At 54.7% G+C, this 14,727-nt stretch overlaps 4 protein-coding genes across 4 annotated transcripts in view; 1 reads left to right on the top strand and 3 right to left on the bottom strand.

The window, feature by feature from the left end:
- The first annotated feature begins 639 nt into the window (after positions 1-639).
- On the top strand, positions 640-3,320 carry PHACADRAFT_112900 (uncharacterized protein). Its single transcript, XM_007391333.1, has 5 exons — positions 640-902; positions 960-1,581; positions 1,636-1,707; positions 1,743-1,800; positions 2,020-3,320. Exons 2-5 carry the CDS (start codon positions 1,537-1,539, stop codon positions 3,189-3,191), a joined length of 1,347 nt encoding a protein of 448 aa, XP_007391395.1. The 5' UTR covers positions 640-902; positions 960-1,536; the 3' UTR covers positions 3,192-3,320.
- Positions 3,321-4,146: 826 nt separating this feature from the next.
- Positions 4,147-5,001, bottom strand: PHACADRAFT_87282 (uncharacterized protein; the record flags this gene model as incomplete). Its single annotated transcript, XM_007391332.1, has 2 exons — positions 4,147-4,610; positions 4,725-5,001. Coding segments are annotated over 2 exons (741 nt in total), but the record flags the coding sequence as incomplete, so codon positions are not given.
- A 616-nt stretch (positions 5,002-5,617) lies between these two features.
- PHACADRAFT_88684 (uncharacterized protein) lies at positions 5,618-6,783 on the bottom strand (the record flags this gene model as incomplete). The annotated part of the gene is made up of 3 exons (XM_007391331.1): positions 5,618-5,714; positions 5,775-6,386; positions 6,437-6,783. 3 exons carry the CDS (start codon positions 6,781-6,783, stop codon positions 5,618-5,620), a joined length of 1,056 nt encoding a protein of 351 aa, XP_007391393.1.
- Positions 6,784-10,429: 3,646 nt separating this feature from the next.
- The window catches only part of PHACADRAFT_112896 (uncharacterized protein), a 9,829-nt gene continuing 5,531 nt past the window's right edge, over positions 10,430-14,727 (bottom strand). The window contains exon 3 of the mRNA XM_007391330.1: positions 10,430-11,549. Within this exon, the coding sequence (XP_007391392.1) occupies positions 10,518-11,549 (1,032 nt within the window). The 3' untranslated portion in view covers positions 10,430-10,517. The remainder of the gene's footprint in view (positions 11,550-14,727) is intronic.

The following is a 14,727-nucleotide window of genomic DNA, read 5'->3' as shown; positions in this document are numbered from 1 at the left end:
ATGAGCGAAGTAGTGCCTGAGAAGCGGATGTTGCCCGTTCGTTGCCATACGTCTAGACGGGAGTGGAACGAGGCAGGGCGCGACATCGAGAGAGAGTCGTCCGAAAGTCTTTCATGAACGGATACTCAGATAAGTGACAAAGAGTAATTTATGTCGCGCAACGAACAAGCAGGAAAAGACAAGTTAGACAACAAGGAAGAGCACGAGTGTCAAAGTCCAAGTCGCGGGTGGCAGGGGTTTGTTATCGCATGTGATAGGTCATTCACGTGACACGGATCAAAATACTTCGCGCCCGAGAGTATATCCAACGTCCAACGTTCAACGTTTCAACAGCTATCTGCAGCCCATAACTTTGACGCTGCCACTGTCTGAGATTTTGTGTTGACTTGACAAGCTGTCTGTTGCCTATGTTAAATTCTTGACTCTGGTTGAGGTCTTTATGTTTCTATGGGAAGCCATCAGGCTGATGACGCTGGAACGAGAGTTCACAGCGCGCGTATCTAGCTCGTTGGGCACTACTGCCACCTTTATCCTCCTTGCTTGCTCTACCTATCCTCTATGTTTCGCTGGTTTCGTCCGCTGTCCGCTCCAGACGAGATCTACGCTTCGAGCCTCCAGACGCTTCACCTCGGCCATGCCCTCTGGTACCCCGAGCCGCACGAGTCGGGAGAGCCGCAGATCGGCGACGTGGGGTTCATCCACGAAGGCGCGTTCATCAGGCTGTTCAACCTCGACCTCTCCGCTCCCGAGAAGAAGGTCACGTTCTGGGAGCCGCCGTACAAGATCACAGAGCCCCTGCCTCCGGGAGTACTCAAGATCGATCGCAGGCATCGACCACTCATCCCCGACCATTATTGTAGTCATGGAATAGAGAGCAAGGAGTTACATGCTTCGGCAAACGTGTGAGTATACCAGCTCGTCCGAGAAATTACTCTATGCCGACAGTCTGAACTACGCAGAACGGCCGGTGCCAACATATCAGCAGCCCTTACTGCCAAATACACGTGCAAAGCGGCTCAGGGCGCGATCCTTGCGCTTAAAAGCGAAGCCCACGCCGAGACAGTGTTCGAAAACGGAGTCCTGGAGAACTACATCGCCCGGCATCACGACGGATGGTACGTGTATGCGAGGGACGTCCTCAGCCATCGATTCAAACAGGAACATCTCGTCGTTGTCCGCGGCTGGGTCAAAACAGAGGCGGACTGGGCCGTGGCTGCCTTCAGCAACGCCAGCACAGGTATCAGCGCTTCGGTCGAAGGCAACGCTGGCGGCGTTGCGGGGGTCGGAGTCGGCGGGTCGCACTCGAGGTCTGTAACGGGTCCACGAGTGCAACGGCAGGGTCGGGACTACTTGGCGGACGCGTCTCGCCCCCGTCCTGCGGAGCCTATCAGGGACCAGTGCGTCTCAGTGAAGTGTTACAAGCTGCAAAAGCGGCTAGGGTTCCTCAAGAAGATCATTGCGAGCGCGGACTACCACCGGCTTCCGGATGTGGGAGACGGGCGAGGCGGATCGGGAGGAGAAGGAATCTTGGCACAGATGGAGGAGGATCTCGACGTGGGCGTGCCGGAGCTCAAGGGCGAGGTGCGTCTCGCATCATGGTGTATCTGCGAGGTGCGCGAGCTGACGACCTGCCAGGGCGAGATTCCTGACCCTCTGGACATCCTTCTGGACTACATGCTCGAGGTAAGTCTGCTCAATCCGAGCGATGTTTTCGGCGCTAACTGATGAGCCTTCGACCACAGACTACCAACGCCGAGACTGTCATTGCGAGCGATGACGACGTCGAGAGCATCGTCGTACGTACCATGCGAATTACCTCATAAAATACGGAGGTTAATTTCCGGCCAGGGTGGCAATCGTGTGGTCGACTTCGCGAACTACCTTCGTCAAATGCAGCCTCCAGTGCAGATCGACGGCACACGTGAGTATCCTATCTCCTAGTGGCAGCGATGCCTGAGAGTGACGATCATCGCATAGTTGGGCTGATCTGCACAGAAGACGTGATCTGTCATGAACGAGCGCGCACTCTCGCACGTTCCACCATCACACCTACCGACTTGGTTAAATGGCCAGGTATCACCTTGGACGGCGCTGGCCTCCCGGGCGCTCGGCGCGTCTTCATCGGCCCTACGGAAACGGAGGCTCGATCACTGAAGCTGAGACAACTCGTCTTCGCCGACTCTCTAAATCCATCAGCATCTTGCACACGCTTTTCGCTGTCGACAGATGGCAAGCTTCTGGCCGCATGTTTTGGAAGCAGCGATATCCTCGTATGGCGACTACCCGATGGCCTACCCGTTCAGCGCTTACATCCTCACGGCCATGCGAAAGATGTACTTTCCCTTGCGTTTTCTCCCGACAATCGTTCCCTTGTCTCGGGGTCCGGAGATACGACCGCCATTGTCTGGGATATCCGACATGGCCGTGTGTTTCTACGTCTGGAAGGACATCATGGGGCGGTGAAGAGAGCCGTGTATGCTCCTCATGGCGCACTCATTGCCACCGCTTCTCAAAAAGTCGCGATGATTTGGAACGCTTCCACTGGAGCATGTCTACATTCCTTCGACATCGAGGGCATGCTATATGAGGTCGCCTTCTCCCTCAACAACCCGCACATCTACGTTGACCAAGGCGGCCCCTGTTTGATCTATGAGACTCAAACTTACACGCGCATCGCTGAACTGCGGCATGGCGAGAAAAGCTGCGAGTCTGCAGAGTCTCACCAAGGGGACCGCATAGTCACCGCATCGCCGAATGGTCAAGTGAAGATCTGGAGTGCGCTGACCGGCCAACAACTTTTTGCAATTGACTACCCGGGAGGACTCTCGTATCCCGTGACATTCTCCCCCGACGGCTCCGAGATATTGGCAGCTTGTGACCCAGACGAGACGGCTGTCACCTTCGATTCATGGACAGGCGAGCTACGTCGCGTCTACCAGCTCGCGGGAAAATTGCATCATGCGTCATACTGTCCAAGTAGAGACTACGTTGCCCTGGGAGATGGCGCGGGCGACCTCCGCGTCTGCGACGCGAAGTCTGGAGCGTTCCTTGCCAGGTTTCAGGCGCTCAATACTGAAATCAACCGCGAGGTCTGGCCTCGATTTCTCTTCGGGGGCCGAAACCTTGTGGCGAATTTCTCCGACGGACTTTCACTTCTCCACGATATGCAGGACGTGTTGCGACTGAGATAGCATAGGATTATTATGGCGACGCTTGTCTTACTTGGCGTATTGATATTAGCTCAGGCGTAGCGATAAAGTGGCCTGCTGTTGTAAGCTCAATGCTATCGAATTATACGACAGTTTCAACCAGATGCATATTGAGAACGCACCAGTCTTTTGCAGCCATGATTCACTTGGAGTCTTCTAGTCCTCCCATATAGCAGAATACAGTGAATCTGATGTTGAAATAATTGGGGAACCGAGGCACGGAAGCGTACAACGATAAGAGCGAGTGTATTTCACGCCTGTGAGGGGTGGTGCAAACACATAGATGATAGTTATGCCCAAAAGCGCGGGAAAACCGCTATAAAAGCCATGCGTGCAGCACGAACGTTGACATAAAGCGTGGAGTTCTAATATCTGATTGAGTCACGACGGCGGAGCGGTAAGGGCGGACGAGAGAGGGATTGACATGTACGTCCAGTCCTGTAGACTACGAAGATCTAAGCTCCCAGACCTGCCCCTGGCAGAATGTAGACCGATTGGTTCGCCGCAGAAAGCGTCGATGTGCTCACTAAACAGATAAACCTAGCTCTGAGTCGGTAGGGCTGGTATACCGCAGCGCGAGAGCCTTAAGGACGACCTCGTCGAAGCTTTGCAACGTCTCAAATGTAAGTTTCGGCAAGAGCTGTTGTTCAAGGCCCTGTATTCTCTGTGTTGTATCTGCAGCACAACGCTACGTATGGCGTGCGAACACTGCGAAGTTTGACACCCAAACGTTGCTATCACGTCTACTTGCTTATCGTCTCCAGACCGCATCTCGCGCGCGCACTTGCTATCTTCGCTCATTGCATGAAGGCCGCTAGTTGCTATCACGTCCACTTGCTTATCAGCATACATTGATGTATTATATTTTAACCCCCCCCTGTAATATCTGAGCTAATACAATGCCAAGTGAAGCAAGCATCGTTATGGTGATTCCATGCTATCTCAATCGCAATACATCCCGGACATCATGCAGAAGCGACAGTCCGTCATATAAATCCACTACAAGATTTTGACCCTGGAATAAAAATTGAGGGCCATCCGTGCGGAAACTTTCATAACTGAGCGCTTCAAACTTCGCAAGGAACGCTCCAGACTTCGCGTCACGGACGTGCAGATTATGCGCATTGTCTCCCAAGACAATGTATTCTCCGCGTGCGGAGTATGACGCATGCTGCAATGTTCCTGAGAGCTGGTGGACGCGACGTAATCGACCAGTCCGTGAGTCAAAGGTGACGGCCGTCTCGTCTGCGTCACAAGCGGCCAATACCTCGGAGCCGTCGGGGGAGAATGCCACAGGATACGAGAGCTTTCGCGGGTGGTCGATTGTGAGAAGCTCCTCGCCAGTCACCGCACTCCAGATCTTCACTCGATCATCCCACGATGCGGTGGCTATGCGGTCCCCTTGGCGAGACACTGACGACTCGCAGCGTTCGTTGTTATGCCGCAATTCCACGATGCGCATGGAAGTTTGGATGTCATAGATCAAACACGGACCACGTTGGTCAATGTAGACACGCGAGTTATTGGGGGAGAAGGCGACCTGGAATATGTGGCCCCTGACCTCGAAGGAATGTAGACATGCTCCAATCGAGGCGTCCCAAATCTTCGTAGATTTATCGTCGTGGGACACGGTGGCAATGAGCGCGCCATGGGGGGCATACACAACTTTCCCCACCGTCCCTCTATGTCCTTCCAGACGTAGAAGTGCGCGACCATGTCGGATATCCCAGACGATCGCGGTCCCATCCTTAGATCCTGAGACAAGAGAACGATTGTTGGGAGAAAACGCAAGGCGGCGCACAGGTTGCGCATGGCCTTGATGATGTAGGCGTTGGACGAGTAGGCCATCGGATAGTCGCCACACGAGGACGTCACCACTTCCGAACGAAGTGGCTAGCAGGTTGCCATCGGTTGACACCGAGAAGCATTGGCAGGATGCGGATGGATCTAGAGAGTCAGCGAAGACGAGCTGTCTCAGTTTCAGTGGTCGAACCTCCGCTTGCGTGGGGCCGATGAAGACGGGCCGGTCTCCCGGGTGACCAGCGCCGTCCAAGGTGATACCTGGCCAGTCAGCCACGTCGGCAGGTGTGATGATGCGACGTGCGAGAGTGCGCTCTCGCTCATGAGATATTACGTCTTCTGTGCAGATCAGCCCAACTATGCAACGATCGTCAGTCTCGGATGACGCTGTTGCTCGACGATAGGATACTCACGAATACCGTCGACGTGCACTGGAGGCTGAACTCGACGAAGGTAGCTGGCGAAATCGACCACGTGATTGCCACCCTGACAGAAATCAGTCTGCGCAGTTTGCGAGGTAATTCAGACGGTACGTACGATGATGCTCTCGACGTCGTCATCGCTCGCAATTACGGTCTCGGCACCGGTAATCTGTGATCGAAGACGCATCAATTAGCGCCGCACATGCCGCGTTGAATGAGCAGACTCACCTCCAGCATGTAGTCCAAGAGGATGTCCAACGGGTCGAGAATATCGCCCTGGCGGCTCGTTAGCTCGCCCACTTCACGGATCTACCATAACGCCATGCGTACCTCGCCCTTGAACTTCAACATGCCTGCGTCAATAAGATCTTCTTCCTCCCGCACCACCACTCCTTCCCCTCCCCGTCCGCTTCGCCCGTCGCCCGCATCCGGAAGCCGGTGGTGGCCCGCGCCCGCAGTGAGCTTCGTGAGAATCCCTAACCGCTTTTGCAACTTGTACCGCTTCACCAAGACGCACTGATCCCTCGTTGACTCCGCAGGACGGCGCCGAGATGCGTCCGCCAAGTAGTGCTGACCTTGCCGCTCCATTGGCGTACCCGTCACAGATCTCGAGTGCGACCTGCCGACTCCCACACCAGCAATGCCGCCGACATTTCCCTCGGCTGACACACTAGAGCTGGTACTGACGTTGCCGAATGCCACCGCGGCCCAGTCTGCTTCCGTCTTTACCCAGCCCCGGACCACGACGAGATTCTCGCGCTTCAGTCGATGGCCGAGGGTCTCCGTAGCGTAAGTATACCATGTGTCGTGGTTCCTGACGATGTACTTCTCTAAGGCCTGATTCTCGAACAGCGTCTCGGTATAGGCGTTGCTGTTGAGCTCGAGAATCGCCCCCTGCGTTGCCTTGCAGGTGTAATTCGCCGTTAGCGCTGCGGATACGTTGGCACCTGCCGTCCTGTAAGCTGTCAGTTCAAGGGCAGCTCCCAAATGCGTCTGTGCACTTACACATTTGCCGAAGCTTGCATCTGCTTGCTCTCCACTCCGTGGCTACAATAGTGGGCGGGAACAAGTGGTCGCTGCCTCCGGTCAACCCTGAGCAAGTTGCGAGACAAGGGTTCGGTGATCGTAAATGGCGGCTCCCAGAATTTGACCTTCTTCTCCTGTGACAAGTCGGGATCAAAGTTGAACAGTCGTATAAACGCGCCTTCGTGGATGAACCCCACGTCACAGATCTGTGGCTCTCCCGTCTCGTGTGGTTCTGGATACCAGAGCGCGTGGCCGAGATGGAGTGTCTGGAGGCAAGACGAATAGATCTCGTCCGGAGCGGACGATGGACGAAACCAGCGAAACATCAGGGATAAGAGGGGCGATACAGCGCAAGTCGGCGGGGCGGAGATGGGGTGCAGGACGGCTAGGGACAAGCACCGCTTTATATCGATGGCGAGGACAGTTCCAGCGCCATTAGCCTGATGTCTTCGCACGACGAAGATGGACGGACGCCAAGCTTGAATTAGCACGCAGACCGAAAGTCGTCTCCCTGCCGTTGGCTCACTTTCAGCGTCGTCCTGGATAATGAGATGCGCTGTGAATCGAAGACAGTGAGCCTTCTGTTAAATAATTAAGAGAGCGAGTACTTTCGATCAGCAGCGCACACGAGTTCGGAGTCGGGCCTCGGTTGCGCAGGATCTCAGCTGCAGATATTCGTGCAGAACTGTTGAGTTTTCCCGCATACTCAAAGGCTCATGCCTTCAGCGTTATCATGCTAGCGCTACGGCGGCCTTAGCATACCCCGGCTTGGTGAAGAATTCCTCGAGCTCAGATGTGAACTGTGACACTGGCGCGTGCGTCACTAAATACAATCATCCATCCCTTAGCAACAACGATGTACCAACAGCTACCACTGGAGCCTGACAGACACAGCGTCACCGATCTGTTCAAGTGTCGAGAGCGGGACGCAGTCGGTTTGTTCGTCTGACGCGCCCTGCCTGGAGTCTCGAAGACGAGGAAACGCAAGTAGTCGTCTACCGACCAAGGAAAACGCACCATCGTGATATTGGTGAAAGATACAGGACATCCGCGCTTTAGAGGCGCACTTCCTTGCGTCTACGGCGCCGGCGAAGATGAACCCGACCTCCAGGGTTTTGGTGTTGTCAGCAGCGACCTTGGCTACCCCCCCCCGGGCCGTACTCGGTAACACCAGTACGTGCAGAGGCCCAGTCTCGCTCGCGGGATACGACATGCCAATATAATTCTGGTGGGACGCTGTCACGATTTGATATCGAGACTCTCATGATAGACAGGACTCACGTGTCATCAACGTCTACATGAGACCGCACTTGGTGAAGGTCTACGGTAAATAAAACGGCTGGTTATCGCCCCAGGGACAAACGAAAATTCCAAGGTCTTGCTACGCCCCGCGCACAATCACGCGGTCAACGCTCCTACCTCAGCCAACGATCATCTCCACATCTGAGACTTTCCATACAAAAGCTTCGACGTCAACCGAGCGATAGCGCTTCGACGATGGATGTAATCCCAATCTATTGCCCAGCAGCACAAGTATATGGCACGTGAATAGAATGCTTGCTAAAAACGCCATGCATTAGTAGTTCCTCCAGTACGGCGCAAAGTGACACTTACATCATCGCCGCGATCCAGCGAGTCTCGTTCAAGTCTGGTACTTTTGAGTCCCCTCCGGTTCCGTCTCCACCTGAAGCACCTCGTCCGCCGCTCTCGCCCAGATCATGGCCACCCGCTCTAGCTCAATCCACTGCAGAGACCTGGCTGCCGCTGATGCCTGCGTCGCCTCACGAAGACGCATTGGTTCGTGATCGGCCTTGCTCCAAGACCGGAATGCGAATGGTACGACTCGGGCTCTGCGATAACGTCAGCCTCAGCTTGAAGCGACGCTCCTTTGGAGAGCCCGGCCGGACGTGTTCATGGCTGCAATGCTGACGTGGGTGGGTCCTCGGGCTTGAAGTTGTGGCCCAGCGGAACCTTCGCATACAGATGCCAGAGGTCGCATTGAAGTTTCTCTTCAGATTTCGAGCTTGCGCTCACGGGCGCCTCGTGAGTGTGCTGTTTACACACGTGTATAAGGCATACTGTGGCGTAGTGATACACTCACCGAATGGATGGCAAACGTTGGCGCATCTGCGCTCTCGACGGCGTAGACCATACTAGCAATCCGAGTATTCAACAGCTTGTTATTCTGGTCGTCAAGAAGTCACTTGCTCGATCCTTAGCCAAAGTGTTGTTTTGAGACCGCGCAACGCGCCGAGAATCGTGCCAGGGGACACAAACTGCCATGTCGGTCCTCGAGAACACAGACAAGGCCAGTACCATGTCCAACATCCGGCAATCCAAGTGGCATGTCATCTGGAGGGTGCATATTTGCAGTTATTCAGTGGTCGCTGGTGCCATGCTGGCCGAGTCCATGGCTGTGGTAGTGCCTGAGAAGCGGGTGCTGCTCGTTTGTTGCCATAGGTCCAAGCGAGAGTGCGACGAGACAGGGCGCAACTTGGGTAGAGTTATCCAGGGTCTTCGAAGTGTATATACTTGGAAGAGAGTGACGAGGGGCGACATGCCGCGCAACGACCAAGCAGGAAACGACAAGGAAACGCGTAAGAATTAAGTTCCAGGGGTCGTCAGCGCCAACGTCCCGCACGTGACACGGATCAAATTGCTCCCTCGCGCTCCGCGTCCTGATCAGCAGTGATTTCACGCCACGGTACTAAACACAGGAACGTTTGAACGACAATCTCCATGTTGCTTTATTGCCATGTGGTTACCGACACTGCTTGGGTTTGTTGTGATCTAAGGCCGTGATTGGCGAGAAGTGAGTTCGATGGGCCGGGAACTTGAAGGTAGACGATCAAACTGACGTCGTCTTGGACGTCATTGAGAAGGACGTAGAGAGCGCATATATATATCACAGTCTCCATGCGGCTTTTGGCCACTATATACACGTACATCTCGGATTTATATCGTTCCCGTACGAACATGTCAAGTGTACGATTTCTGGGCGATAACAATGACCCGTAAGTCTCGTCTACCACCACATTCGTCTGTATTCGCTTATTTCATTTTGTGGCCAATCGTCAGATACACGCGATGTTAATGCCTCGATCGATGCTCATTTCCACGACATCTGGTCCCTGAATTTAGGGGGACACTAACCTCCAATTGCTAAACACCCTCCTCTGCGCCGCGGTAGATCAGTCTGAGATAATTTCCGATTCGGCAGAACATACTGTATGTCTGTGCGCATCATAATCGTGCGACCACTGATTTCTTCTCCACAGACTCAGTGGAAAGCCTAGTATGTGCATAATGCACGGATTGACGCATCCAACGAAAACAAAAAATCCTGCAATCTGCTGGGCGCAGGCCCAAAGGCTGATAAGTCTTTGTAGCCTACGGGACCAGATGGTCGTCCAGAACATCTCGATCACTCTCTCATCTATCCATCTTGCTCAGTCATCACGGTGTAATCATATTCACTGCATTCTGCCGTATGAGAGACACGGAGGAGCGATTCCAGACGAGTAATGATTGCGGAAGACCAGTGTACCCGCAACTTAAGGGTGCGTCGGATTGCAAATGCTATAGGATCCGATAGCATTAAGCTCGCGCAATAGGTCATTCTCGAGCATATTCGCCGCGCCCTACAGGAAAATACTTATACAGGCTTGCACATCGTTCGGCCAGAATGACCAAGTAAACGGTATACTTTCTCATGTGGTGTCTTCCTGACATACGAGATCCGGTCGCGACCGTGACGTCGATTTCGGTCAATGCACCGATTCACTTCTGGCCGTCGCTGCCCTTCACATTATTGCATCATCTGTAGCGCAACGCTACATATGGTATGCGAAGTCTGATACCCAGCGTTGCTATCACGTCCACTTGCTTATTGTCTCCAGACCACATCTCACGCGCGTCCTTGCTATCTTCACTCATCGCGTGAATATGCTCCCGCACGCCATATTAGCACACATTGATGTGTCATATATCCTGGATTGTCTTTATGTATCTGAGCTAATATAATGCCAAGTGAAGCAAGCATCGCCACAGTGATTCCATGCTATCTCAATCGCAATACATCCCGGATATCATGCAGAAGCGAAAGTTCATCCGAGAAATGCACTACGAAGTTTTGACCCGTGAGTAGAAATCGAGGGCCGCCGGGGAAGAAAACATCGTTATTGAACCCCTCAAACTTCGCAAGGAACGCTCCAGACTTCGGGTCGCAGACGTGGAGATCCCTCACGCCGTCTCCCAAGACAACGTAGTCTCCGCGTGGGGAGTATGACATATGCTGCAATGCTCCTGAGAGCTGATAGACGCGACGTAGCCGACCAGTCCGTGAGTCGAAGGTGACGGCCGTCTCGTCTGTGTCACAAGCGGCCAATACCTCGGAGCCGTCGGGGGAGAATGCCACAGGATACGAGAGCTTTCGCGGGTAGTCGATTGTGAGAAGCTCCTCGCCAGTCACCGCACTCCAGATTTTCACTTGATCATTCGTCGATGCGGTGGCTATGCGGTCCCCTTGGCGAGACACTGACGACTCGCAGTCTCCGTCGTTATGCCGCAAGTCAGCGATGCGCGTGTAAGTTTGGGTGTCATAGATCAAACAGGGGCCGCCTTGGTCAACGTAGACGCGCGAGTTATTGGGGGAGAAGGCAACCTGGTATATGTCGTTCTCGACGTCGAAGGAATGTAGACATGATCCAGCCGAGGCGTCCCAAATCTTCACGGATTTGTCGAAGCTGGACGCGGTGGCAATGAGCGCGCCATGGGGGGCATACACAACTTTCCCCACCGTCCCTCTATGTCCTTCCAGACGTAGAAGTGCGCGACCATGTCGGATATCCCAGACGATCGCGGTCCCATCCTCGGATCCTGAGACAAGAGAGCGACTGTCGGGAGAAAATGCAAGGCGGCGCACAGGTTGCGCATGGCCTTGATGATGTAGGCGTTGGACGAGTAGACCATCGGGTAGTCGCCACACGAGGACGTCACCACTTGCGAACGAAGCGGCTAGCAGGTTGCCATCGGTTGACACCGAGAAGCATTGGCAGGATGCGGATGGATCTAGAGAGTCAGCGAAGACGAGCTGTCTCAGTTTCAGTGGTCGAACCTCCGCTTGCGTGGGGCCGATGAAGACGGGCCGGTCGCCCGGGAGACCAGCGCCGTCCAAGGTGATACCTGGCCAGTCGGCCACGTCTGCAGGTGTGATGATGCGACGTGGGAAAGTGCGCTCTCGCTCATGAGAGATTACGTCCTCTGTGCAGATCAGCCCAACTATGCGACGATCGTCAGTCTTGGATGACGCTGTTGCTCGACGATAGCATACTCACGCGTGCCGTCGACGTGCACTGGAGGCTGCACTCGACGAAGATAGCTCGCGAAATCGACCACGTGATTGCCACCCTGGCTGAAATCAGTCCCCGCAGTCTGCAAGGAGGTAGTTCACACGGTACGTACGATGATGCTCTCGACGTCGTCATCGCTCGCAATCACCGTCTCGGCACCGGTAATCTGTGGTCGAAGACGCATCAATTAGCGCCGCACATGCCGCTTTGATTGAGCGGACTCACCTCAAGCATGTAGTTCAGAAGGATATCCAGCAGGTCGGGAGCTTCGCCCTGGCGGCTCATCAGCTCGCGCGCTTCACGGATATGCCATAACGCCAGACGTACCTTCCCCTTGAACTCCAACATGCTTGCGTCGATAGGGTCTTCTTCCATCTGCGCCACGACTCCTTCCCCTCCCCATCCGCTTCGCCCTTCGCCCGCATCCGGAAGCCGGTGATGGCCCGCGCCCGCAGCGAGCTTCGTAAAAATCCCTAGCCGCTTTTGCAACTTGTACCGCTTCACCAAGACGCACTGATCCCTCGTCGGCTCCGCAAGACGGGGCCGGGCTGCGTCTGCCAAGTAGTGCTGACCTTGCCGCTCCATTGGCGTACCCGTCACAGATCTCGAGTGCGACCTCCCGACCCCCACACCGGCGATGCCGCCGACATTGCCCTCGGCTGACACACTAGAGCTGGTACTGACGTTGCCGAATGCTACCGCGGCCCAGTCTGCTTCCGTCTTTACCCAGCCCCGGACCACGACGAGATTCTCGCGCTTCAGTCGATGGCCGAGGGTCTCCGTAGCGTAAGTATACCATGTGTCGTGGTTCCTGACGATGTACTTCTCTAAGGCCTGATTCTCGAACAGCGTCTCGGTATAGGCGTTGCTGTTGAGCTCGAGAATGGCCCCCTGCGTTGCCTTGCAGGTGTACTTCGCAGTTAGGGCTGCAGAGACGTTGGCACCGGCCGTCCTGCAAGCTGTCAGTCAAAGGAAAGTTCTCAAATGCGTCTGTACTTACACATTTGCCGAAGCTTGCATCTGCTTGCTCTCCACTCCATGGCTACAGTAGTGATTCGGGACGAGCGGTCGATGCCTGCGATCGATTTGAAGAACATGCGGGGGTAAGGCCTCGATGTTCTCGAACAGCACAGGCCAGAATGTGACCTTGTTCTCGGGAACAGAGGTAACCAGGTTGAACAGTCTAATGAACGCGCCCTCGTGGACGTATCCTACATCGCCTATTTGCGGCTCGCCAGACTCGTGTGGCTCTGGATACCAGAGAGCGTGGCCGAGGTGGAGTGTCTGGAGGCAGGAGGAATAGATCTCGTCTGGAGCGGACGATGGACGAAACCAGCGAAACATCAGGGATAAGAAGGGAGATGCAGCGCAAGTCGGCGAGGCGGAGATGGGGGTGCAGGACGGCTAGGGACAAGCACCGTTTGGAATCGATGGCGAGGTCAGTTCCAGCGCCATTAGCCTGATGTCTTCGCACGACGAAGATGGACGGACGCCCAAGCTTGAATTAGCAAGTGGACCGAAAGTCGTCTTCCCGCCGTTGGCTCACTTTCAGCGTCGTCCTGGATAATGAGATGCGCTATGAATCGAAGACAATGAGCCATCTGTTAAATGTGTAAGAGAACAAGTACTTTGGATCAGCAGCGCACACGAATTCAGAGTCGGGCCCTCGATTGCGCAGGATTTCAGCTGCAGATATTTGCGCAGAACTCTCGAGTTCCCCGCATGCTGTGAGCTTCATGCCTTCGGCGTTATCATGCTACGGCAGCCTAGGCCATGCCCTGGCTTGGTGAAGAAATTCCTCGAGCTCAGGTGTGAACTGTGACATCGCCGCGTGCGTCGCCAAACACAATTATTCATCCCCTGGCGACAACGGTGTACCAACGGCTACCACCGGCGCTTGACAGACACAACGGCACCGATCTGTTCAAGCGTCGAGAGCAGGATGCAGTCGTTTCATTCGTCTGACGCGCCCTGCCTGAAGTCCCGACGACGAGAAAACACAAGTAGTCGTCTACCGACCAAGAAAAACGCACCATCGTGATATTGGCGAGGGATATAGAACATCCGCGCTTTAGAGCGGCAATTCCTCGCGTCTACGGCGCCGTCAAAGATAAGCACGGCTTCCAGGCTTTTGGTGTCATCAAGAGCGACATTGGCTACTCCCCCAGGCCGTACTCGGTAACTCTTGCACGTGCAAACGCACAATCTCGCTCGCGGGATACGATACGCAGAGATAATTCTGGTGGGATGCTGTCATCAGCAAAACCGCCAGCTCTTGGCGGCCGTCTTGGGCTTGAGGGGCCGTCTTGGGCTTGACACGGGTGTCTTGAAGCGTCTTGAGCTTAGCAGGCTGTCTTGGGAACTACCTTGGGCTGGAGTATGAGATAGTATGATATGCACTGAGCATTGGAGGTTATATATTGATTGGCCTGAAGTACTCTGTCGTATCCCTGCACACAGTATGTGAGGCAATGTGCTCGGAGTCTCGTCAATGCGTCTGCGAGCCGCGGGGACCCTTAAGCGCCAACTCCCTTCGGGCACTTAGAGTTGTCGGAAGCTCCCGGAGATGTTGACTTGTTGATTTGCCACGACTTCCCTTCTCCCTTCCAACAGTCACGTCCCTCTTCCGCGGTTGCACTCCACCATCGCTAACATAACATGGATCAGAAAGGATAAAGGGTGGTGTCGAGACACTTACAGGGCACAGACGCAAAGGGGAAAGGCCTGGACACAGGACGGGAACGATACAGTGAGCACGTTTGTATCAGGGAAAGGCTATGTACTCGGCAAACCACAACCAATGACAAGATGACCGGAATATAGCGCGTTTTGCCACGCACAGCGCGTTCCGTGCAAGGGTCTACAACCGTCATCAAATACGCCCAGCAGCTCGACTGATCAAGTAGCCGTAGTGGACGT

This window comes from Phanerochaete carnosa, assembly GCF_000300595.1.
Source record: "Phanerochaete carnosa HHB-10118-sp unplaced genomic scaffold PHACAscaffold_2, whole genome shotgun sequence".
NCBI classification, from domain to species: domain Eukaryota; kingdom Fungi; phylum Basidiomycota; class Agaricomycetes; order Polyporales; family Phanerochaetaceae; genus Phanerochaete; species Phanerochaete carnosa.
The sequence above is the reverse complement of the archived record's forward strand: the minus strand, read 5'-3'. Positions and strand labels throughout refer to the sequence as shown.

Excerpts from the sequence above, each read along its gene's own strand:
- PHACADRAFT_112900 (XM_007391333.1), top strand. The coding sequence starts at position 1,537 with ATGGAGGAGGATCTCGACGTGGGCGTGCCGGAGCTCAAGGGCGAG. Across the intron at positions 1,582-1,635 it reads TGCCGGAGCTCAAGGGCGAG|GGCGAGATTCCTGACCCTCT; the intron begins GTGCGTCTCGCA and ends ACGACCTGCCAG. Across the intron at positions 1,708-1,742 it reads GTCTGCTCAATCCGAGCGAT|ACTACCAACGCCGAGACTGT; the intron begins GTTTTCGGCGCT and ends CTTCGACCACAG.